General features: G+C 52.7%; 2 protein-coding genes across 2 annotated transcripts; one reads left to right on the top strand and one right to left on the bottom strand.

Annotated features, from left to right (window-relative positions):
• The first annotated feature begins 761 nt into the window (after window positions 1–761).
• LOC146019851 (uncharacterized) lies at window positions 762–13,844 on the top strand. Its single transcript, XM_083152459.1, has 12 exons — window positions 762–1,095; window positions 1,851–1,962; window positions 2,088–2,181; window positions 2,261–2,315; window positions 4,097–4,237; window positions 5,088–5,248; window positions 7,873–7,971; window positions 8,293–8,438; window positions 8,575–8,746; window positions 8,942–9,054; window positions 9,722–9,806; window positions 9,924–13,844. Exons 1-12 carry the CDS (start codon window positions 978–980, stop codon window positions 9,978–9,980), a joined length of 1,353 nt encoding a protein of 450 aa, XP_083008585.1. The 5' UTR covers window positions 762–977; the 3' UTR covers window positions 9,981–13,844.
• NUPR1 (nuclear protein 1, transcriptional regulator) lies at window positions 13,377–16,074 on the bottom strand. Its single transcript, XM_083152460.1, has 3 exons — window positions 15,844–16,074; window positions 15,222–15,374; window positions 13,377–13,756 (listed from the first exon to the last, which is right to left on the bottom strand). Exons 1-2 carry the CDS (start codon window positions 15,944–15,946, stop codon window positions 15,229–15,231), a joined length of 249 nt encoding a protein of 82 aa, XP_083008586.1. The 5' UTR covers window positions 15,947–16,074; the 3' UTR covers window positions 13,377–13,756; window positions 15,222–15,228.
• Between the last annotated feature and the right edge of the window lie 5,633 nt (window positions 16,075–21,707).

Genomic DNA, 21,707 nt, shown 5'->3' with positions numbered 1-21,707 from the left:
AGTGACTGCGGCTCCACACCTGATTGCACATTATCGAGATCTTAATTGCCTCATAGAATTGGAACCTGAGTGAACTGGAGCATCAAGGGACCAATGGCAGAAGCCCAAATAGCATTACCAAGTGCATACTCATTCTACTCACGTACACACTGGTGGGAAGAGGAAAAACGTTCCTCAAACTCCGGTCTGTTCAGACTTTTAGAACGGTTACGGTATAAATGGATAAATGGTACAAAATTTCTCAAACGACAGTCACTAGGTCGACAACTTGAATGGTCAACATTGTTTTTTTGCAGTTTTGTGTCTACGTCGACATGGACAACGTATAAGTGTAACGTGAAAAACTCATGTTGACCTATGTCCACTATGTCTATGTCAATCATAAGCTGCCATGACCTTTTGGCAAAGTCGACCATTTCAAGATGTTAACCTATGACTGTCGACCTAGACATGGTCTACCCAGTGTCCGCATACCTTTCAGAACTTTACTGAGATCTTTTCCTATAGTATCCAAAAATAGGTTGAGCCTCCTTTGTCTTCAAGTATGAGTTTGACATGCCCAAATCCTGTCCCTTTGCAGGACACATTTTGACAATCACTGGTCAGCAGAAGTCTTGCTGTCATGTGAATGGCTTACGCTTTGCCAAACTCACACCCACAACCAGAATGGCGGCTTTCTGACTTCCGTTCTAGCCCGGAAGTAGAACGTGGCTGCAAGCAAAATTCTATGATCCTGACACGTCGTACGCGTCAGGCCACGTCGGTCTGGCAAGGCATAGCGTAGCCGTGTGCGGAGGGGTATGCCGGGAAATGTAGTTCTCCCAGAGTAACGTCCTAATGGGATTCCCGGAATAGACGACTCAGTAAGGACTACAAGTCCCATCAGCCGGCGCGGCTACGGCTCGCTCGCAGCGTTAAGTAAGAGGAGAGGAGAATTTCTGTGCCGGCTCCGCAGAGCGGGCATCAGAGCTGCAATCATGTCCGGGAAGGTGAGGGTCCGAGCGGCCGCCAATGCGGACTCCATGGCCGGGGTTATGTCTGTCAATGAGCGGATCCTGAGAGACTGTCACAGCGTGTACACCGACCCGGAGAATGGTGAGAGGAGATTACTGCAGAGCATTGCCACACACACTGTACTACTGCAGAACATTGCTACACACTGCCCTAGCTGCAGAGCATTAACCCCTGCCCTAGCTGCAGAGCATTACCCCCTGCCCTAGCGGCAGAGCATTACCCCCTGCCCTAGCGGCAGAGCATTACCCCCTGCCCTAGCGGCAGAGCATTACCCCCTGCCCTAGCGGCAGAGCATTAGCCCCTGCCCTAGCGGCAGAGCATTAGCCCCTGCCCTAGCGGCAGAGCATTAGCCCCTGCCCTAGCTGCAGAGCATTACCCCCTGCCCTAGCTGCAGAGCATTACTCCCCCGCCCTAGCTGCAGAGCTTTGCTACACACCCTGCCCTAGCTGCAGAGCATTACACCTTGCTCTAGCTGAAGAGCATTACACTATTCTGTGTCTGGACTGCGGAGCATTGCGCCCTGCCATGACTGCAGATCATTTACCACACACACTGTGTACTACTGCTGGGCATTGCTACACACAGCCCTAACTGCAGAGCATTGCCACATGTGCTGCCCGGGCTGCGGAGCATTGCGTGCTGCCTGGGCTGTGGAGCATTGTGTGCTGCCATGGATCACTTGTATACTGCAGAGCATTGTACACTGCCCTGACTGCAGAGTCTTGCACCCTGTCATGGATCACTTGTATACTGGATCAGTGTTCTGCAGAGCATTGCACTTGCTGTGGGGCGTCCTGGCGCTGTGCACCTAATCTTACACCCTGATCCCTCCCCAGGTCTCATCGCTCTGGCCTCACACCTGGGCCTCACCTTCCTGCCTCCCCGCAAGAAGATCACGGTGATGCTCATGGGAAATCACTCTGCTGGGAAGAGCAGCTTCATTAACTGGTGAGAGATCTTGTGTAACTGCATCACTAGTGTAGTAGTGATCTCTGGTGACCAGCTCCAGATCACTGAGTAATCCATCCTCACGTGGAGCTGGCTATATTATCCCCCTCACTGTCTCTGCGCAGGTACATAGAGGAGCACATACAGAGGACGGGAGTTGCCATTGAGACACAGGGATTCGCTTTCATTACCAGCGGCCGCAAGCGAGAGTCCCTTACTGTAAGTAACGGTTCTACCGGATCTGTCATACGTGTGTGCCGGTGATGTGTATTGTGATAACGATCTGTGTGTCTTCTAGGGAGATGCCACCCTTCACTTATATCCTCACTTCAAGCCCCTCCAATCCTTTGAAGGTAATGTGCTGCGCCCCGCCTGTCGCCGTGCCTCCCGCGCCCCGCCACCCTCCCTGTCCGTTACTGTTATATAGCTGTGCGTGCTCACCCGCGCCCCGCCACCCTCCCTGTCCTTCACTGTGTTGTACAGCTGTGCGTGCTCACCCGGGCCCTGTCACCCCATGTCCTGCACTGTGTTATACAGCTGTACGCGCTCACCCGGGCCCTGTCACCCCATGTCCTGCACTGTGTTATACAGCTGTACGCGCTCACCCGGGCCCTGTCACCCCATGTCCTGCACTGTGTTATACAGCTGTACGCGCTCACCCGGGCCCTGTCACCTTCCCTGTCCTGCACTGTTATACAGCTGTGCGCGCTCACCCGGGCCCTGTCACCCCCTGCCCTGCACTGTTATACAGCTGTGCGTGCTCACCCGGGCCCTGTCACCCCCTGTCCTGCACTGTGTTGTACTGCTGTGTGTGCTCACCCGGGCCCTGTCACCCCTGTCCTGCACTGTTATACAGCTGTGCGCGCTCACCCGGGCCCTGTCACCCCCTGTCCTGCACTGTGTTGTACAGCTGTGCGCGCTCACCTGGGCCCTGTCACCTTCCCTGTCCTGCACTGTTATACAGCTGTGCGCGCTCACCCGGGCCCTGTCACCCCCTGCCCTGCACTGTTATACAGCTGTGCGCGCTCACCCGGGCCCTGTCACCCCCTGTCCTGCACTGTGTTGTACTGCTGTGTGTGCTCACCCGGGCCCTGTCACCCCTGTCCTGCACTGTTATACAGCTGTGCGCGCTCACCCGGGCCCTGTCACCCCCTGTCCTGCACTGTAATACAGCTGTGCGCGCTCACCCGGGCCCTGTCACCCCCTGTCCTGCACTGTTATACAGCTGTGCGCGCTCACCCGGGCCCTGTCACCCCCTGTCCTGCACTGTGTTGTACAGCTGTGCGCGCTCACCCGGGCCCTGTCACCTTCCCTGTCCTGCACTGTTATACAGCTGTGCGCGCTCACCCGGGCCCTGTCACCCCCTGCCCTGCACTGTTATACAGCTGTGCGCGCTCACCCGGGCCCTGTCACCTTCCCTGTCCTGCACTGTTATACAGCTGTGCGCGCTCACCCGGGCCCTGTCACCCCCTATCCTGCACTGTTATACAGCTGTGCGCGCTCACCCGGGCCCTGTCACCCCTGTCCTGCACTGTGTTATACAGCTGTGCGCGCTCACCCGGGCCCTGTCACCCCCTGTCCTGCACTGTTATACAGCTGTGCGCGCTCACCCGGGCCCTGTCACCCCCTGTCCTGCACTGTTATACAGCTGTGCGCGCTCACCCGGGCCCTGTCACCCCCTGTCACCCCCTGTCCTGCACTGTTATACAGCTGTGCGCGCTCACCCGGGCCCTGTCACCCCTGTCCTGCACTGTGTTATACAGCTGTGCGCGCTCACCCGGGCCCTGTCACCCCTGTCCTGCACTGTGTTATACAGCTGTGCGCGCTCACCCAGGCCCTGTCACCCCCTGTCCTGCACTGTAATACAGCTGTGCACGCTCACCCGGGCCCTGTCACCCCCTGTCCTGCACTGTAATACAGCTGTGCGCGCTCACCCGGGCCCTGTCACCCCCTGTCCTTCACTGTGTTGTACAGCTGTGCGTGCTCACCTGGGCCCTGTCACCCCCTGTCCTGCACTGTAATACAGCTGTGCGCGCTCACCCGGGCCCTGTCACACTCCCACACGCCCCCCCCCGTCCTACACTGTTGTACAGCTGTGCGCACTCACCCGGCCCTGTCACCTCTTGCCCTGTAGGTGTGTCTGAATACCTCTGCACAGAGATCTCCACCTCGCGGCAGAAGAAGTTCAGCCTGGTGACCTTTGTGGACACGCCGGGACTGGTAGACGGTGACATGAAGTACCCATTTGATGTGAACCGAGCTCTCCTGTGGCTAGGTGAGGGCACTGCAGTAGGCATCAGTACATGGGTGTGTTATATTGCTGCCATACATCTGCCTGAGACGGGCACACCCTGCTGAGCTGTCATTGCTGACTTTCCTGTGTCTCATAACATTATTCATAAGGTTCCGCAGATTTGGGAGAGTGCACAGAATGCTGCAACTAGTGGAATACACAATCTGCAGTAGGCATAAATGCAATTGTATGACCCTATAACAAGCCGAGGTCCTATAGGGTATGAGCGGTTTGTCCCAGGCGGCTGAGTTGGGAGGGACGCTGCTCCTCAGAACTTACAATCTAAAAAGGGTAGCAGTCAGGTGTCTCTGAGTGATGGTTTTGGCAGAGGTAGAATATAGGTGGAAGACTGTTAGCTTTCAGCCAGTGGGTATTTTAGGGAAGTATACATTGAGGCAGCTGCAGAGCCTGCGTGTAGAAGTGTACTCCATAGGTGCGGAGCAGCGGGAAGAAGGCTCCGAGGTGGGTTATCTGTGGGGAGTTCGGATGCTGGTCCTCAGCAGAGAAAGGGGGGCAGGAAGGGCTGTGAGGTGAGACGTGGCTGAGGGCTGTGAGGTGAGACGTGGCTGAGCGCTGTGAGGTGAGACGTGGCTGAGGGCTGTGAGGTGAGACGTGGCTGAGGGCTGTGAGGTGAGACGTGGCTGAGGGCTGTGAGGTGAGACGTGGCTGAGGGCTGTGAGGTGAGACGTGGCTGAGGGCTGTGAGGTGAGACGTGGCGGTGCCTGTCTATGGCCTATGTGTACTGATCGCGGTGCCTGTCTCTGGCCTATGTGTACTGACCGCGGTGCCTGTCTCTGGCCTATGTGTACTGACCGCGGTGCCTGTCTCTCAGGGGAGCTGTGCGACCTGGTGCTGGTTTTCTTCGATCCAATGGGGCAGGCGCTCTGCAAACGCACTCTGGACATTGTGGAGAAGATCAACGAAAACCATGGCGACAAACTGCGTTTTTACCTGAGCAAAGCGGACGAGGCCGGAGGGGAGAGCGATCGGCAGGTAAGGTGGTGTCAGGTTATTGTCTATATTTATGTCTTGCATCTGATATACAGGTGGGATCATGGGTGACGTACCTCCTGTGGTTGGTCTGCAGTGGTTTATACAGGATTATTGAAAGATATATTCAGAGATGCTATGCAGCCATCTCTCCCTGACCTGGTGCCTCCTGTCAGTAGTCTCTTGTCTCTTCTTCCCTTCCCCTGGTGCCTCGGTCAGTCTCCTACTGCAGCCATCTGATAATTGCTGTGGTGCCCGGGAGAGATGATCCCTGACCTGGTGCTTCTGTCAGTCAGAGAATGACCCTGTACAGAGAGGTCCAGAACTTTGGTTCTTGCAACCTGGTATCAAAAATAAGGGATGCAAAGGGAATTTTGGGACACTGCATAAGTAAATGCCAAACTATATTAAACCAACATGAATGACCAAAAATGCCCCATATTTCAGTATATATGATAAAGGTTCAGGGGTTGGTACCAATAACAACCAATGAGAATGGATTGCAAACCGCAGAGAACGTGGTGTGGTTGAGTGGCGCACAATTGATTAGACTATGAGTCCAAATGAAGAAAGCCTCTTATTCTGCTCATCCTATAATTACACTACGCACATGCCAGTACATTTGTCTATGGACGCCCATAGGATAGGTGTAGTATTCGCATGACATCTTTATGAATGCTTTAAGCAGTTTAGCATTTCACAACTGTAGATGTGCAGCCCCTGCCCCAAGACCACGGCTTTCCTTTCTCTGTAGTTTGAGATTTTGCGCAATCTAGGTGGCTCCGTACTCCCAGACGCCTCCTTACACCCATCATGTACAACATGTCTCTTACATAAAGTGATAAATCCCGCAGTCTCCATGGTGACAGTATGGTAAGGAGGAGGGACAGATGTGGCTCTAGTTTTGGCCGGTCATATGACCATTTGTATTATTTACAGTAGGATTGCCAGTTATTCAGGTATTACATACATTCTCCTCCCAATATGTATTCTGTCAGGCAGGACCCCGACCCCAGTGCTGTGATCAGGGAGGGCGCGGTGGTCCTGCGGCATAGATTCAGCCTGTGGCTGCTCTCCTCTGTCTGTCAGGTAGGACCCCGACCCCAGTGATGTGATCAGGGAGGGCGCGGTGGTCCTGCGGCATAGATTCAGCCTGTGGCTGCTCTCCTCTGTCTGTCAGGTAGGACCCCGACCCCAGTGATGTGGTCCTGGGGCATAGATTCAGCCTATGGCTGCTCTCCTCTGTCAGGCAGGACCCCGACCCCAGTGCTGTGATCAGGGAGGGCGCGGTGGTCCTGGGGCATAGATTCAGCCTGTGGCTGCTCTCCTCTGTCTGTCAGGCAGGACTCCGACCCCAGTGCTGTGATCAGGGAGGGCGCGGTGGTCCTGCGGCATAGATTCAGCCTGTGGCTGCTCTCCTCTGTCAGGCAGGACCCCGACCCCAGTGCTGTGATCAGGGAGGGCGCGGTGGTCCTGCGGCATAGATTCAGCCTGTGGCTGCTCTCCTCTGTCAGGCAGGACCCCGACCCCAGTGCTGTGATCAGGGAGGGCGCGGTGGTCCTGCGGCATAGATTCAGCCTGTGGCTGCTCTCCTCTGTCAGGCAGGACCCCGACCCCAGTGCTGTGATCAGGGAGGGCGCGGTGGTCCTGCGGCATAGATTAAGCCTGTGGCTGCTCTCCTCTGTCAGGCAGGACCCCGACCCCAGTGCTGTGATCAGGGAGGGCGCGGTGGTCCTGCGGCATAGATTCAGCCTGTGGCTGCTCTCCTCTGTCTGTCAGGCAGGACCCCGACCCCAGTGCTGTGATCAGGGGGGGCGCGGTGGTCCTGGGGCATAGATTTCAGCCTGTGGCTGCTCTCCTCTGTCTGTCAGGCAGGACTCCGACCCCAGTGCTGTGATCAGGGAGGGCGCGGTGGTCCTGCGGCATAGATTCAGCCTGTGGCTGCTCTCCTCTGTCTGTCAGGTAGGACCCCGACCCCTGTGCTGTGATCAGGGAGGGCGCGGTGGTCCTGCGGCATAGATTCAGCCTGTGGCTGCTCTCCTCTGTCTGTCAGGTAGGACCCCGACCCCTGTGCTGTGATCAGGGAGGGCGCGGTGGTCCTGCGGAATAGATTCAGCCTGTGGCTGCTCTCCTCTGTCTGTCAGGCAGGACCCCGACCCCAGTGCTGTGATCAGGGAGGGCGCGGTGGTCCTGCAGCATAGATTCAGCCTGTGGCTGCTCTCCTCTGTCTGTCAGGCAGGACCCCGACCCCAGTGATGTGATCAGGGAGGGCGCGGTGGTCCTGCGGCATAGATTCAGCCTGTGGCTGCTCTCCTCTGTCTGTCAGGTAGGACCCCGACCCCAGTGATGTGATCAGGGAGGGCACGGTGGTCCTGCGGCATAGATTCAGCCTGTGGCTGCTCTCCTCTGTCTGTCAGGTAGGACCACGACCCCAGTGCTGTGATCAGGGAGGGCGCGGTGGTCCTGCAGCATAGATTCAGCCTGTGGCTGCTCTCCTCTGTGTCATCTCCATTCCGTTTCCATGACTGTAATGAGTCCTGGGATCCAGCATAGTTTGTAGTTTGTCCGTAGCGTGGAATTATTGGGGGAACAAATAATTTGGGGTTCACAGTTGTTTTTCCTTCCAGCGGGTCCTGATGCAGATCGTCCAGGAACTCTGTAAGAGGCCGGGATTGAACAAGTGCGGTTTCGACATGCCGACCATCTACATCCCCAACCCCAACAAGGTGAGGAAGATGCTCCACCACATACCAGAGCGCAGATTATCCTGATGTGTCATCAAGGCAAAGCTTTACTGCCCACCAGCACTGTTGGCAATATCCCCTCTGCCAGAGCATTGCCGCAGTCTGTGCCCGATGATCCCAATTAATACCGCTATGGTGATTCTGTAAAGGCAAAGCCTTCAATACAATCTTTAGGTGCTGCATACTGCCATATTTCTGTGTAAGTCTGTCTCACATTGAAGGTATAACATAACTGTTCTGTATGGATGGTGTTTCCGCATCCAGTCATTCATGAATCTTCTGGGAATAACCCCTCTCTTCCAGCCAAGCCGCTGTATTAATCAGATCGAGGACGTGTGTAAGACCATTGAGAAAACCATCACTCAGACAGTCCAGACCACACTCAACACCCTAGGGAGAGACTCGCAGAAGCTGACCGAGACCATCGACAGCAGACTGCGGGAAGATGAGTGAGTGTTGGGGCGGCGGCATCGGTAACACAGTGCTGTAGTATTAAATACCCCTCCCCTGGGCATCCATCAGTACACAGCAGGGGATAGGGCTGCGGGGGGCGTACTAAACCAGCTGGTGTTGTCTCCTCCACAGGGTAACTGTATGGAGGAACAGGCGCGCCCGTGTGAAAGGCTGCCTCTTCGGGATGTCTGGCTTCCTGCTCCCCATCTTCCTTTTTGCTTCCGCCTTGTTTGGTTCTATCCCCCATGAGATCTGGAGCAGTGTCCTGGGGAAGTCCGGAGCAGAGACCCTGGAGATCTATCTGGTGAGGATGATGCTGGTCGGTGGGGTAGCTGCATTTATCAGGATTGCTTAGCCCTGGTGTAAAACATGGGCGAGGAATTGTGCCGCCCCATCTTGTTCAGTCAATCTCTGGGATAAGCCGTCATGTACAAAAATGCTGTGTATTCCCCGTCTCTGTTATACCTGACTGTATACTGTATATTTCTTCTTCCTCCAGTCGCCCCTGGTTACGCTGTGGTCCTTGGTCCCAGAGGACTATGTGGGTTATACCTTCCTGGCTCTGGCGCTGCTGGCTCTGCTGCTGATGCTGCTGGCACAGAGATGTTTCAGGTACCCTCCTCTTCTATGTGCTGTGCTGGGCACTGTATTGGTGCCACTTACCCCTTTGTTACCCTATGTCCTTAGCAAGCTGCCAGTTACTGACCCCTCGTAGTACCACAGGCCGCAGAAATGCTGTTTATTCCTATAAAGATCATTTTATCGTCCGGCCGATGGAGAAATCCAACTAGCTGCGGTAATTTGCTGCTACTAATAGGTTTGGGTGGTTAGTCCGGATCCCGGCTTCCTGCAGCCGTGTACTCGCGGATATTGGGTATTATGCAGGGAAGCATAGTCTCAGGCTCTATGATCACACGTGAGTGGGGACTTACCCACAATCCCGTGTGTTTTCACCCGATCTCTGGGACATTTCAGCCAATAAAAACAAACGCTAATTTGATACCGAAATAATGACCATTGGGCTATAATCACAATATCCGCCTGAAAGGGCATTGTGGGTAATGGGATATTCCCCCTCACCCTGAAGATGATCTGTTGGCCAGAGCAGCCAATCAAATTCTGTGATTTATCTAGAACTGTAACAAAGGCCAGTCACTGCCCCTCCCCCTCTGTCCGCAGCTAGGAGAGTGACTTCTATTTATGCTATTACCTATGCCTTGTGTACCCGTGCCTGACGTTACCTTCAGCCTGTGTATTACTCTCCTCCTTCCCCTTGTAGGACACACGAGACCCTGAGTAAGAAGCAGCGGCGATACTTGCTGGACCGCCACGCGTACATTGGCGATGTCGTGGCGCAGAGACAGGTGAGATGGTCTCCATGCTCTACCCTTTCCCTGCAAATAACCCATTGCTTCTGGCAACCCCATCCACCGCTGAGCATCTCCAGCATCTGACGCCCATCGCTCTCTCTTCCTCTCTAGAAAAAGCTGTACGAGGATTATCTGCGGCAGAGCGTGGGAGACCACGACATGAGCTGACTTCCAGAACATCGGACCTTGACGCCGCCTGTTTCCGTTATCCTGCAGTGACTGTTACCTCTGGACGGATATATCTCACCATAAGTTCAACCTATTGACACAACGACACTCCTCATCTGACCAACTCTCCAGGGTGGCATCCATCTCCAATAACCGTTACGCCTAACCCTCCAGGGTGGCATCCATCTCCAGTAACCTTTACCCCAACCCTCCAGGGTGGCATCCATCTCCAATAACCTTTACCCCAACTCTCCAAGGTGGCATCCATCTCCAATAACCTTTTTTTTTTTTTTTTTTTTTTTTTTTAATGTAACCCGGCCACTGATATTCTTTTACATTTACATGATGGATGGCGTCTGTTTACCCAACCCAAAATATGTCTGCCAGACTTTTTGTATCCTCACCAGCTACCGACTACTCCTGTCCCAAAGGATGTGCATGCATATCTCACCCATAGAGAACTTGTGGTCGGGTACCGCCCTCCTGCACGATCTTTAAACTGCTCCTGTGAATTTGCATATTTATGGGGAAGGCGGAGCTACCAGGTGACCTGCAATCAGCAGGTCTGCCATTATCGGGCATTAACAAGTGCATCCTGTGCGCTGTAATCACTGTCTATCATAGGAAGATAGAGGGATATATACCCTGCGGTGGGGGGCTGAGACGGACCGGTGGTCACTCTCTGTGATGTACAGATACCTCCTCTAGTGCCTTGCTCATGGTAACTAACACTGCCAGTATTGTGTGACGGGGGTACTCCCACTACGTAACATGTTTTGTATTGACCGTAATATTCCGGAAGCCGCCATAATGTGATCAGAATCATGTTCTTCTTTTGTACGAAAACAATAAGTTATTTTCACTGCGGTGTTTGTGTTGGATCTGTTTCCATGTAAGTAATAGTGCGGGAGGTGGTGTGTATATAGGACAGGCATGTCCAAACTATGGCCCTCCAGCTGTTGTGAAACCACACGTCCCAGCATGCCTGTGGCAAGGCATGATGGGTCTTGTAGTTTCACAACAGCTGCAGGGCCATAGTTTGGACATGCCTGAATTATAGGTGATTTGAATGCTCAATGACAGAAGTTGTGACACGACGCGGATGGAAAGGTCAGAAGGGTGTGTACCGCGTCCCCTCTCCACACTTCGGGCTGACGTGGATAGCGGTGGTGTGCTAAATGGCATCGTACGCAAATTGTATGCGCTAACTGCATACGATGCGATCCGCCGGCAGGGGCGCCGTGATAATACACAAGTAACAAAGGTTGTATTAGGATTAGGGGATAATATTTAGTCACAAAAGAATGAGTGTAAAGTTGCAGACAATGCTTGGGGACAGGGCTGGCTGTGGGCCATTGTATCAGGCCGGTTTTCTGCTGTTTATACCTCAGATTGTGCCCTTATACCTCATTTTCCGTTGTGCGTCTTTTTTCGGTTTTCTGTCTGAGTTTGCTTGCAGTGTATCAGGCCGAATACTAATCCTAATCGCAAGTCCCTGGTGCATTAAACATGGCTACGAGAATAGGTGTATGTGGAGACTTGTGTACAGTACATGCATTGTGAATATTGGGGGACGAAGAGATCTCACCCGACGTGAATCTGTGTGTGATCATATCCCTCAGCCCATAATCATATGTACTAAGCAGTAACCGTTCCTTATCTGTGGGGGTCTGTCCTTTCCCTGCGCATTGCAATACTAAGTGACTGTGCCCCTATTAGTGTTCCTGTCACTGTACCAGGGGGCTGCCATATTGTGTTCTGAGGTAAAGTATATGAGAATATAGCCTGACCCATGATATCACTGATAGGAGTCAAGCCGGGTGTGCTTATGACCATGTGACCGTTCTGATTGGGCCATACGCTACATTTCCACCACACCGCACTGTACAACGCTGACGCTTATTTCGGAACACTGCATGTAGGTGTAAAATGTGCATCGTTTCACCCAATCACATTCTTTTATCATCACCTAATGGTCACTAGGAATATAAAATGCAGTTAATACGTGGTGGATGTTTGGGAAAAGGTCGACGTGGTTCTAGGTTGAAAGGTCATTAGTTCGACAATGTCTAGGCCAACATGGGTTTTTCACTGTTTTTTGAGCCGACATGTGCCGACAGGTGGTATTTCATGCCCTACCATCCACTAGGGTGTGGTGGGAGAATAAAATAGCGCAGCGAGGCACCGAGCCCGATGCATAGCGAGTGATGCGAGGGGATGTAGTGCACTTGAACTGTGTCCATGTCGACTGTGTTGACCTTTTGACTGTCGACATATACATTGTCTAACTAATGACTGTCGGCCATCATGCTGTAGACCAAATGATCCTAACCCGTTCAGAGCAACATTACATATGCCTGCACTTTCCACATCTTCCGATGGTTGGTGTAACATCCATTTGCATACCCTGCGTGCGAGTCGCGCTTGTGAATGGGTGGTGGCAGCCAAACATTCGCGAGGTGGGGGTTTGGTGAACTCGAAAGGTGCAAATCAACCCCATAGTCCATAAGGTGCCTACACAATAGGGGGATTACTCTGATCTCCCAGGCGGCAGGGATTGCATCCAATACCCCGTATCATATGCGATGCCCGCTGGGATCCTTGGCAAGGCGACTAATCTACAGTGCGGCACTTCCAGTCGTCAGGCTCCGATGCGATGGTCACGAGGACTGCGCATCGTAACGGAACTGATGTCAAACCCGTGCGATTTGGTCACTTCCGATTTATCACCAAAATTGGATAAAAAGTCTCCAAATCGCTGGAGAATTGTGTAAGTGCACCTATACCCTTAACACCTGTCACAGTGGTGTGACTATAGGAGATCATGTTTTCTGATCTGAGGGGGTATCTGAGGTACCTTAGCAGCACCTGATTCATTGCCCGCAACATCTGTGATCGCTCATCCAAACTGCAGATCTATATTCTGGTGCCAAACCCAGCGGTGTGATTGTCGCTGTGGCTGTCTATGGGAGTGGGTTATAGCTGTGATTTATATGTCACCAGGAGGGGGAGCTGGGGCACCTGAGGGTTGTGTAATAGGAAGGGGCGGTCTCTGCGGTGTTGGTGCGGTTGCTTCGGTTTGGACAGGTATATTAGGGTGTATGTACTAGGTTGTGAGATCCATGAACTGGTGCACATCCAATTATAAATGTAAAAACCGTAATAATTGTAATTATTGGAACTGTAATCTACATCCATAGTCTTCCGGAGCGCCAGTTTATGGGTCCCAGAGCGTGTGCTTTGTACCCCTTTGTGTCAGTGCCCAGAGGTTGGCAGCAGAGTCTGGAATGGAGGACTGGCTATAATAATACTTTAATACCAATGTTTATGTGACTGAGGCGCTGCCTGTCCCTGTCTGTTCCATGTGCGATAATCATTTATACACAACACACAAGAAATGGTTTAATAAACCTCTTTATTTACTATCCTCTAGTAACGTGGTCTCCATTGTTCCCAGCCACGCGTGGGCTAATGGAACCACGCCCTATCTAGTCATCCAATCACTAAGCAGTTTCTGCCATACACTACCACCACCAGCAGCACATCACTGACAGAGCGGTGATCCGCTCTATGGTACTAGAAGGTGGGTGGTGCAATGCTCTGCAGCTTCCGGTCACTCAGTGTGACTCTGCCGCTGGCCTGGGTCTGCTCCAGTATCTTCTGTGTGTTCCTGCTAGGGGGCAGAGTCTTCCACCCGTCCGCCCAGACTCTCCGAGTTCTCTGTGTCTGTCACATGCCATTGTATCCTGTGCCCTGATGCCGTCCGGAGAGTAAACCTGGAGGGAGAAGGCAGAATGTAATCCCAGCTGCAAGGATAAAAAGTTCTCTTCTTCCCAACACTGCCAACCACCACTCACCATTCTACCCCCCCACCCCCCATTCAGAACCTATAATAGTCCCTCAATCTAGCACCCATCATGCTACCTCCCCCTCAATACCATCTAGTCTGCATCTACCACCCTCCCCATTATCCAGAACCTATACTCTGCAGCTATCATACACCCCCTATCCAACACCTATGCCAACTCCAATGACCCCTGCACCATGCATCACCCCCTATCCCACCATACACCTCCTATCCTACTCCACCATACATCCCCCTATCCCACCATACACCCCCCTACCCCACCATATACCTATCTAGTACCTATCCCACCTCCCCTCACCATGCACCATACACCCTCCTATCCCACCTCCCCCCACCACCATACACCTGTCTAGCACCTAACCTAGCCCTCCACCATACATCCCACCTCCCTCCCACCATACACCCCCCCCCCACCACAATACACCTATCTAGCACCTATCCTACCTCCCCGATCATACACCCCCCTATCCCATCCCCCCACCATACACCCCCCTATCCGACCTCCCCACATCATACACACCCCTATCCCATCCCCCCACCATACACACCCCCTATCCAACCTCCCCCATCATACACCCCCCTATCCCATCTCCCCATATCATACAACCCCCTATCCCATCCCCCCACAATACACACCCCCAATCCGACCTCCCCCATCATACACCCCCCTATCCCACCTCCCCATATCATACAGCCCCCTATCCCATCCCCCCACCATACACCCCCCTAACCCATCCCTCCCCACATTATACACCCCCCCTAACCCATCCCTCCCCACATTATACACCCCCCCCCAACCAATCCCCCACCATACAGCCCCCTATCCTACCCCCTCCCACCATACAACCCCCTGTCCCACCTCCCCTATCATACACCCCCACATCATACACCCCCTATCCCACATCCCCACATCATACACCCCCTATCCCACATCCCCACATCATACACCCCCTATCCCACATCCCCACATCATACACCCCCTAACCCATCCCTCCCACCATACACCCCCCTATCCCACCTCCCCATATCATACACACCCCTATCCCATCCCTTCACCATAAACACCCCCTATCTGACCTCCCACATCATACACCCCCCTATCCCACCTCCCCATATCATACACACCCCTATCCCACCTCCCCATATCATACACACCCCTATCCCATCCCTTCACCATAAACACCCCCTATCTGACCTCCCACATCATACACCCCCCTATCCCACCTCCCCATATCATACACCCCCCCACCATACACACCCCCTATCTCACCTCCCCCATCATACACATCCCCTATCCCACATCATACACCCCCTTATCCAGAACCTATCCTACCTCCCCAGCACCCACCCACATTGCAGCTGCTGGCACTCACCTGAGCCTCACTCCTTGCCAGCCTTGCCCTTTTTCTTGCCCTCACTGCGCTGCAGCTTGTCCACGATCTTCCTCTCGTGGCCGCTGGGATTCTCCCTGTTGGTGTTCTCACTGGCCTCTTTCTTTGTCCGGCCTTTCCTGGCAGCGGTGGGCACTGGGGGGAGAGAAGCAGATGTTCAATGCCCGGGCATGGATGGGGGCAACCCCCACTATATGCTGCAATAAGACTCCTTCCCAGAGCCATGGAGGCATCGCTGCCAGTGTACATCATAGACAATAACAGACGCTGGCTGGTTGCCATGGGCGACGTCTCCAGGTTTGATTCATCTCCTCCAATAACTGCTCTTATAGCTACAGCGGAGCAATGACGGGTCGGCAACAGGGGTCTAGTTAATAAAATCTGGTTGGTTTCTATGGGCAACATCCCCTCTTCAATAGAACTCCCATCTTAGTAACTGTACCCCTTCAGCTCTAGAGGAACTATGAGCCCCAGATCTGTCAGGACTTGCAGTTCCGCAGCAGCTCAGGAGTTGCCGGTTCCCAGAGCCCAGTCCTGCTGTGCTGTGCAGCGTGACGGCATATGCTGGCGCTATACGCAGTAAATGACTCTATATAGTACTTACAGGCGTATCGGTCGGTGAGGTTGTAGAACTCGTAGTCGTCGAAGTATCGCACTTCGAAGTCGGTCGGCTGCAGCTTGTCGGCTTGGACGTATGAGGTGCTCATGTCTGCTGTGTCCTGGGGGGGTCTCGTATATCCTGAGGGGTCTCTTAGGTGTGGTCTGTCTCCTGCGGTGGCAGCGTCTGTCTCTCGGTCTGTCTCTGCTGGGTTGTTGTTTTTCTCTGTTTCCTTTGTATGTCTCCTATATAGTCAGTGACTCCTCCTGTCCAACCTTCCTCCTCCTCCTCGTCCTCCTCCTCACATTGCATCAGACGGCAGCCTGTGTGTTTACCTCAGATTACACCATCTCTGCAGAGCATCGCTTCCCTGTGCAGCTGTTCTGTGGACTTGGCAGAGCCTGCAGAGTATCACCCAGTGCGGAGCCCTGGCAGACACTGACCATGACCTAGAGGCATCAGCTGGGGCACCTGAATCAGCCTATGCTCGGCACACTATGATATTCTCCCTCCGCAGCCATGAAATACTGCATGTTGACACATGTCGGCTCAAAAAAAAAAGTGAAAACCCCATGTCGACCTTTTGACTATCGACCCAATGCTTGTCATGGCGACCTACTGTATTACATTTGTCGACCTAAGCCCGGTCAACCTTCAGTGGTCATCCCAATGCATGTTGACCATATATGTGTCGACCACAACGACCGTATACCAGTAGGACGCAGCAGATACAAAGGGCTACACACCCTGTAGGTTCCAGAGCTGCAGGTGTAACACCAGCCTGACCTGATAGGTCCCCTGTAGGCTGTAATGCTCTGCCTGCAGACTATTGCAACTTTGTCTTCTAGCATTAAAGATCTGCAGAATATAAATCCCTATGGTTGCAGGTGTACTCCTAACATCACCCCCTGTAGCCAGTACCACAAGAACGCCCTGCAGAGCATTGCAACTGTGCTCTAGTCTATAGATTACAGGAAATGTGCAGAACATCACTCCTACTGTATGTTCTATATATTAGCAGATCCATGCAGAACCATTGTCCTGCATCCGATACAGCTGGAATAATCTGCAGAGCATTGCCACTGTGTTCTGTACAATGCAGAGCATCACTCCTATGTCCTATATATTAGCAGATCCATGCAGAACCATTATCCTGCATCCGATACAGCTGGAATAATCTGCAGAGCATTGCCACTGTGTTCTGTACAATGCAGAGCATCACTCCTATGTCCTATATATTAGCAGATCCATGCAGAACCACTGTCCTGCATCCGATACAGCTAGAATAATCTGCAGAGCATTGCGCTGCGTTCTGTACATTAAATTAGCAGATTTCTGCAGAACATCACATCCGAGTGGCTCATATAGACAGTAAATTCTGCAGAGCATTGCCACTGTGTTCTGTACACTACATTAGCAGATTCCTGCAGAACATTACACCTGAGTGTCTCATGCAGACAGTTATTCCGGTGCATCCTGGGTTGGCAGACTGGTGAGAGATGCCAGGGGGTGGCTGGCAGGTAGGGCGGTCCCATGGTGCTCAGCAGGTGGAATCCCCTCAGACTCCGGTTATGCTTCCTGCAGCAGGTTATAAATACCTCAGCCTTGGAGTCTCTCTGGGGGCTGTGCGGGCTCCTGAGACATTGGGAAACCAGGCACGGATATAATAACTGTGCAATTAGCCAATAATCCGCTGCGACAGAGGCTAAGGGCCAGATGCACTAAGCTTCAAAAGTGATAAAATGGAGAGTGATACACAGCCAGCCAATCAGCGCCTGCCTGACGTTTTTCAAACACAGTCTGTGGCTTGTCAGGTAGGAGCTGATTGGCTGGTGGTTTATCACTCTCCATTTTATCACTTTTAAAGCTTAGTGCATCTGGACCAAAGTCTGTTTAGTAAACCCAGCGGTGTCTCAGGAGGAAGGACCCTGCATGTTACACTGTCCGTAGCAGAGCAAACACCAGCAGCTTGTAATGCAATTATACATGTGATCACTGTTACTACAGGCTGCGTACGCCATGACTAGATCTCTGTAATAAAGTAATGAGGCCCTTGCACAGGTTATAGGGCTAGTTACACTGCTGTGAGGTATAACAGGCAGCCAGTCACTGCCATATATTGTATATGGAACTTTCGGGGTCGGGCAAGGGCCTGATTCGGAGGTGCACACAGTTCACACAGGGCTGCAATTTCTCTCGGATTGCATATGCAGAAATGGGCGCATGCCAGTGTAAGTGTTCCTCTTGTGCCCTTCCGTGCGACGCAGCCCTACAGCGCTCACTTTTATGCTGATGGATGTGATATCTCCACCACTGACGCACCATCGGTCGCCCTTGGCATCCGCAATCTCCCATGTAACTGATGGGGCCTACACATGTAGCGATGTGTGTTCTGAGCGATGCTAGATAGCGATGTGTGCTGAGCGATCTGTCGGGGCCAGTGTTCTCAGCGGAGATCAATTAACACCCAGCGGGTGCGGTATTATTCGCCGGGAGATATCGACGCACAGTGCCACGCATCGCTATCGCCCCTACACACACAGCGATGTAGTAAAAACCGTGACTGCGGCGCTAGAAGCGAGATCACAGCTGCATGCTGGGACATGTCCCTGACATGCCATGGCACTCCCCAGACATGTCCTTGGCACTCCCAGGACACGCCCATGACACCTCCTCATTTTCCTTTAGGTCCCCTGCCTGGACCACTCATGAACCACAGAAGCCACCTCAAGTAATAGCGAATCCGTATGCAGCGCAGAGTGGGTGATGTAAACAGACCTAACAATGACACTTCCATTGTAAGCGGTGTCATCACAGGGTCACATCCTGCTGCCGCTCTGTAACGAGCTATCATTTCCACCCGCGGGACTGCCAGCGCACAGAGGGTGCCACTAATGAGCCTGTCCCAATGGCACTGTGAAAACAGCCTGACTTCCTGGTGCCCCCTGGAGGCCCGAGTACAGAAGGAATCGGTACATCTGTCAGACCACACTTAGGTCTACAGTCATTAGGTCGACCCCACTAGGTCGACTGGCAGGAAGGTCGACCTGACTTAAGGTCGACATGGGCCAAGGTCGGCATGACTTAAGGTCGAATTTGCATAAAGGTCGACATGAGGAAAGTCGACTGGTCATAAGGTCGACATGGGTTTTTCACTGTCGACATGGACACAGTTGGCAATGAGAATCGGACGCTCGCGATGCTTCGGGAACGGTGGCTTGCTTCGCTCGCCACAGCTTTAATAACCTCCTCCACGCCCTAGTGGATGGTAGGGCATGAAATACCGCCTGTCGGCACATGTCGGCTCAAAAAACAGTGAAAAACCCATGTCGACCTTATGACCAGTCGACCTTCCTCATGTCGACCTTTATGCAAATTCGACCTTAAGTCGTGTCGACCTTGGCCCATGTCGACCTTAAGTCAGGTTGACCTTCCTGCCAGTCGACCTAGTGGGGTCGACCTAATGACTGTAGACCTAAGTTCATTCTAATAGATGACCGCTTCCCGTAAAGAAGCAGTGCCACCGGCCCCCACTCAGAGCTGGATCACACATACACGCTGGTAAACTGGGGAAAAACGCCAGAAAAGGGAACATGGATTTAGGATTTCCACGCGTGGTTTGAACAGTGTGAGCGAAGCCCTAAGAAATATTCGAGTGTGAATCAGCCCCCACAGCTGCGGCATGACAACAGCAGAAAGCAAATTTGGGGGGTAATGTACCAAATCTTGGGGAGGGGTAAAGTAGAGAGAGATAAAATAGCTGCTAGCTGACATTTTTTGCAACAGCCTGCAACATGGCAGTTGGGATCTGATTGGCTGGTGTTTTATTTCTCTCCAGGCTTCTCCCCCTTGGTGTCCGGGGAATTGCAGGGGATTCTGCTGTAATTTTCCAAAGCTTTCCCTGGCTGACATCCACTGCAAACAGACGGGCAGAAAAACATCACAAGGTGGTGAGAGAGGGCGGAGACGTGACACCTCCTCTGTGTCATGTTTGTTGTGAGTCTGAGACGGACCGCACACGTGGTGCGTGTGTGTACTGGATGATATCATACTATGATGTCATACACCAAAGCCTCTGCTTGGACACAGAATCATTTGGGGGTCCCCCTATGTACTCACCACAGTCTGCTTCACATTCACCATACCTCCCAACTGTCACGATTTCCGCGGGAAAGTCCCGATATTCGGGGACGTTCCCGCGTCCCGCCCGGGGCCGCCATTGTCCCGCGGTGGGGGCGACAGTTGGGAGCCCCCCCAGCTTGCCGAGAATAGACGCTGTGCGCATGCGCACAGCGTCTATTTAGCGCCGACGAGCGGCGAAAACGGGGGCGTGGCCGGGGTTCGTGTCACCCCCCGTGAGGCCACGCCCCTTTTCTTGAGGCCACGCCCCCTTTTCGGGAGCTTTAAAAGTTGGGAGGTATGCATTCACGGATAGTTTATGGCCGAAATAGAATACTTTTGCCATCACTAGGGTTAAGAAGATAGTTTTGCCCCATCAATGGGGCTACAAAACAACCCCCACCCCCTTCCCCCCAAGTTGCCAAGCCTCAGAGTATAGCTCCACCCCCAGCATTGTGACCCTGCCCCCAGGTCTCATTAGCCCAGAGGCCATTCAGTGAAGGAAAAGGGGTGACCATTGGTTGGTGAAACATCGATTGTCATCTATTGCATTGTTGATTACCATCGATGAACATTGCAACATAATCATCGATGGTAACTATCCCCACAAATTAGTGATATGGAGTTTGCATGTTCTCTCTCTGTGTTTGTGTGTGTACATGTCATGCTATAGGCACCGCCCACCCGTTGTGAGGCCACGCCCCTTGTTTCACATGGGGCACCTGGAAAGTCTGTAAGTACGGTTATAGGTAATATAGAGTGTAAGTTCCACTGGGGAAGGGACTGATGTCAATAATCCTGGCATTTTTAGCGGATATTTTGTCCATCTCTCACAGCAACGTTGACACTCAAAGGGTTAAAATGTGTTGCCGCTGAAAAGGTTTCCTCCGCATACCATAGAGCAGGGGTGGCCAAACCAGTCCTCGAGATCTACCAACGGTCCACGTTTTCCAGGTTACCTAGCTGGTGCACAGCTGTAGTCATTACTAACTGTCACATTTCCCAGATCACCTAGCTGGTGCACAGCTGTAGTCATTACTTACTGTCACATTCCCCAGTTCCCCTAGCTGGTGCACAGCTGTAGTCATTACTAACTGTCACATTCCCCAGTTCCCCTAGCTGGTGCACAAGTGTAGTCATTACTAACTGTCACATTTCCCAGATCACCTAGCTGGTGCACAGCTGTAGTCATTACTAACTGTCACATTTCCCAGATCACCTAGCTGCTGCACAGCTGTAGTCATTACTAACTGTCACATTTCCCAGATCACCTAGCTGGTGCACAGCTGTAGTCATTACTAACTGTCACATTTCCCAGATCACCTAGCTGCTGCACAGCTGTAGTCATTACTAACTGTCACATTTCCCAGATCACCTAGCTGCTGCACAGCTGTAGTCATTACTAACTGTCACATTTCCCAGATCACCTAGCTGCTGCACAGCTGTAGTCATTACTAACTGTCACATTTCCCAGATCACCTAGCTGCTGCACAGCTGGTCATTACTAACTGTCACATTTCCCAGATCACCTAGCTGCTGCACAGCTGTAGTCATTACTAACTGTCACATTTCCCAGATCACCTAGCTGCTGCACAGCTGTAGTCATTACTAACTGTCACATTTCCCAGATCACCTAGCTGCTGCACAGCTGTAGTCATTACTAACTGTCACATTTCCCAGATCACCTAGCTGCTGCACAGCTGTAGTCATTACTAACTGTCACATTTCCCAGATCACCTAGCTGCTGCACA

Source organism: Crinia signifera, chromosome 7 (assembly GCF_055691185.1).
Source record: "Crinia signifera chromosome 7, ASM5569118v1, whole genome shotgun sequence".
Classification (NCBI taxonomy): domain Eukaryota; kingdom Metazoa; phylum Chordata; class Amphibia; order Anura; family Myobatrachidae; genus Crinia; species Crinia signifera.
Note: the sequence above shows the minus strand (reverse complement) of the source record. Positions and strands in the feature narration are given on the sequence as shown.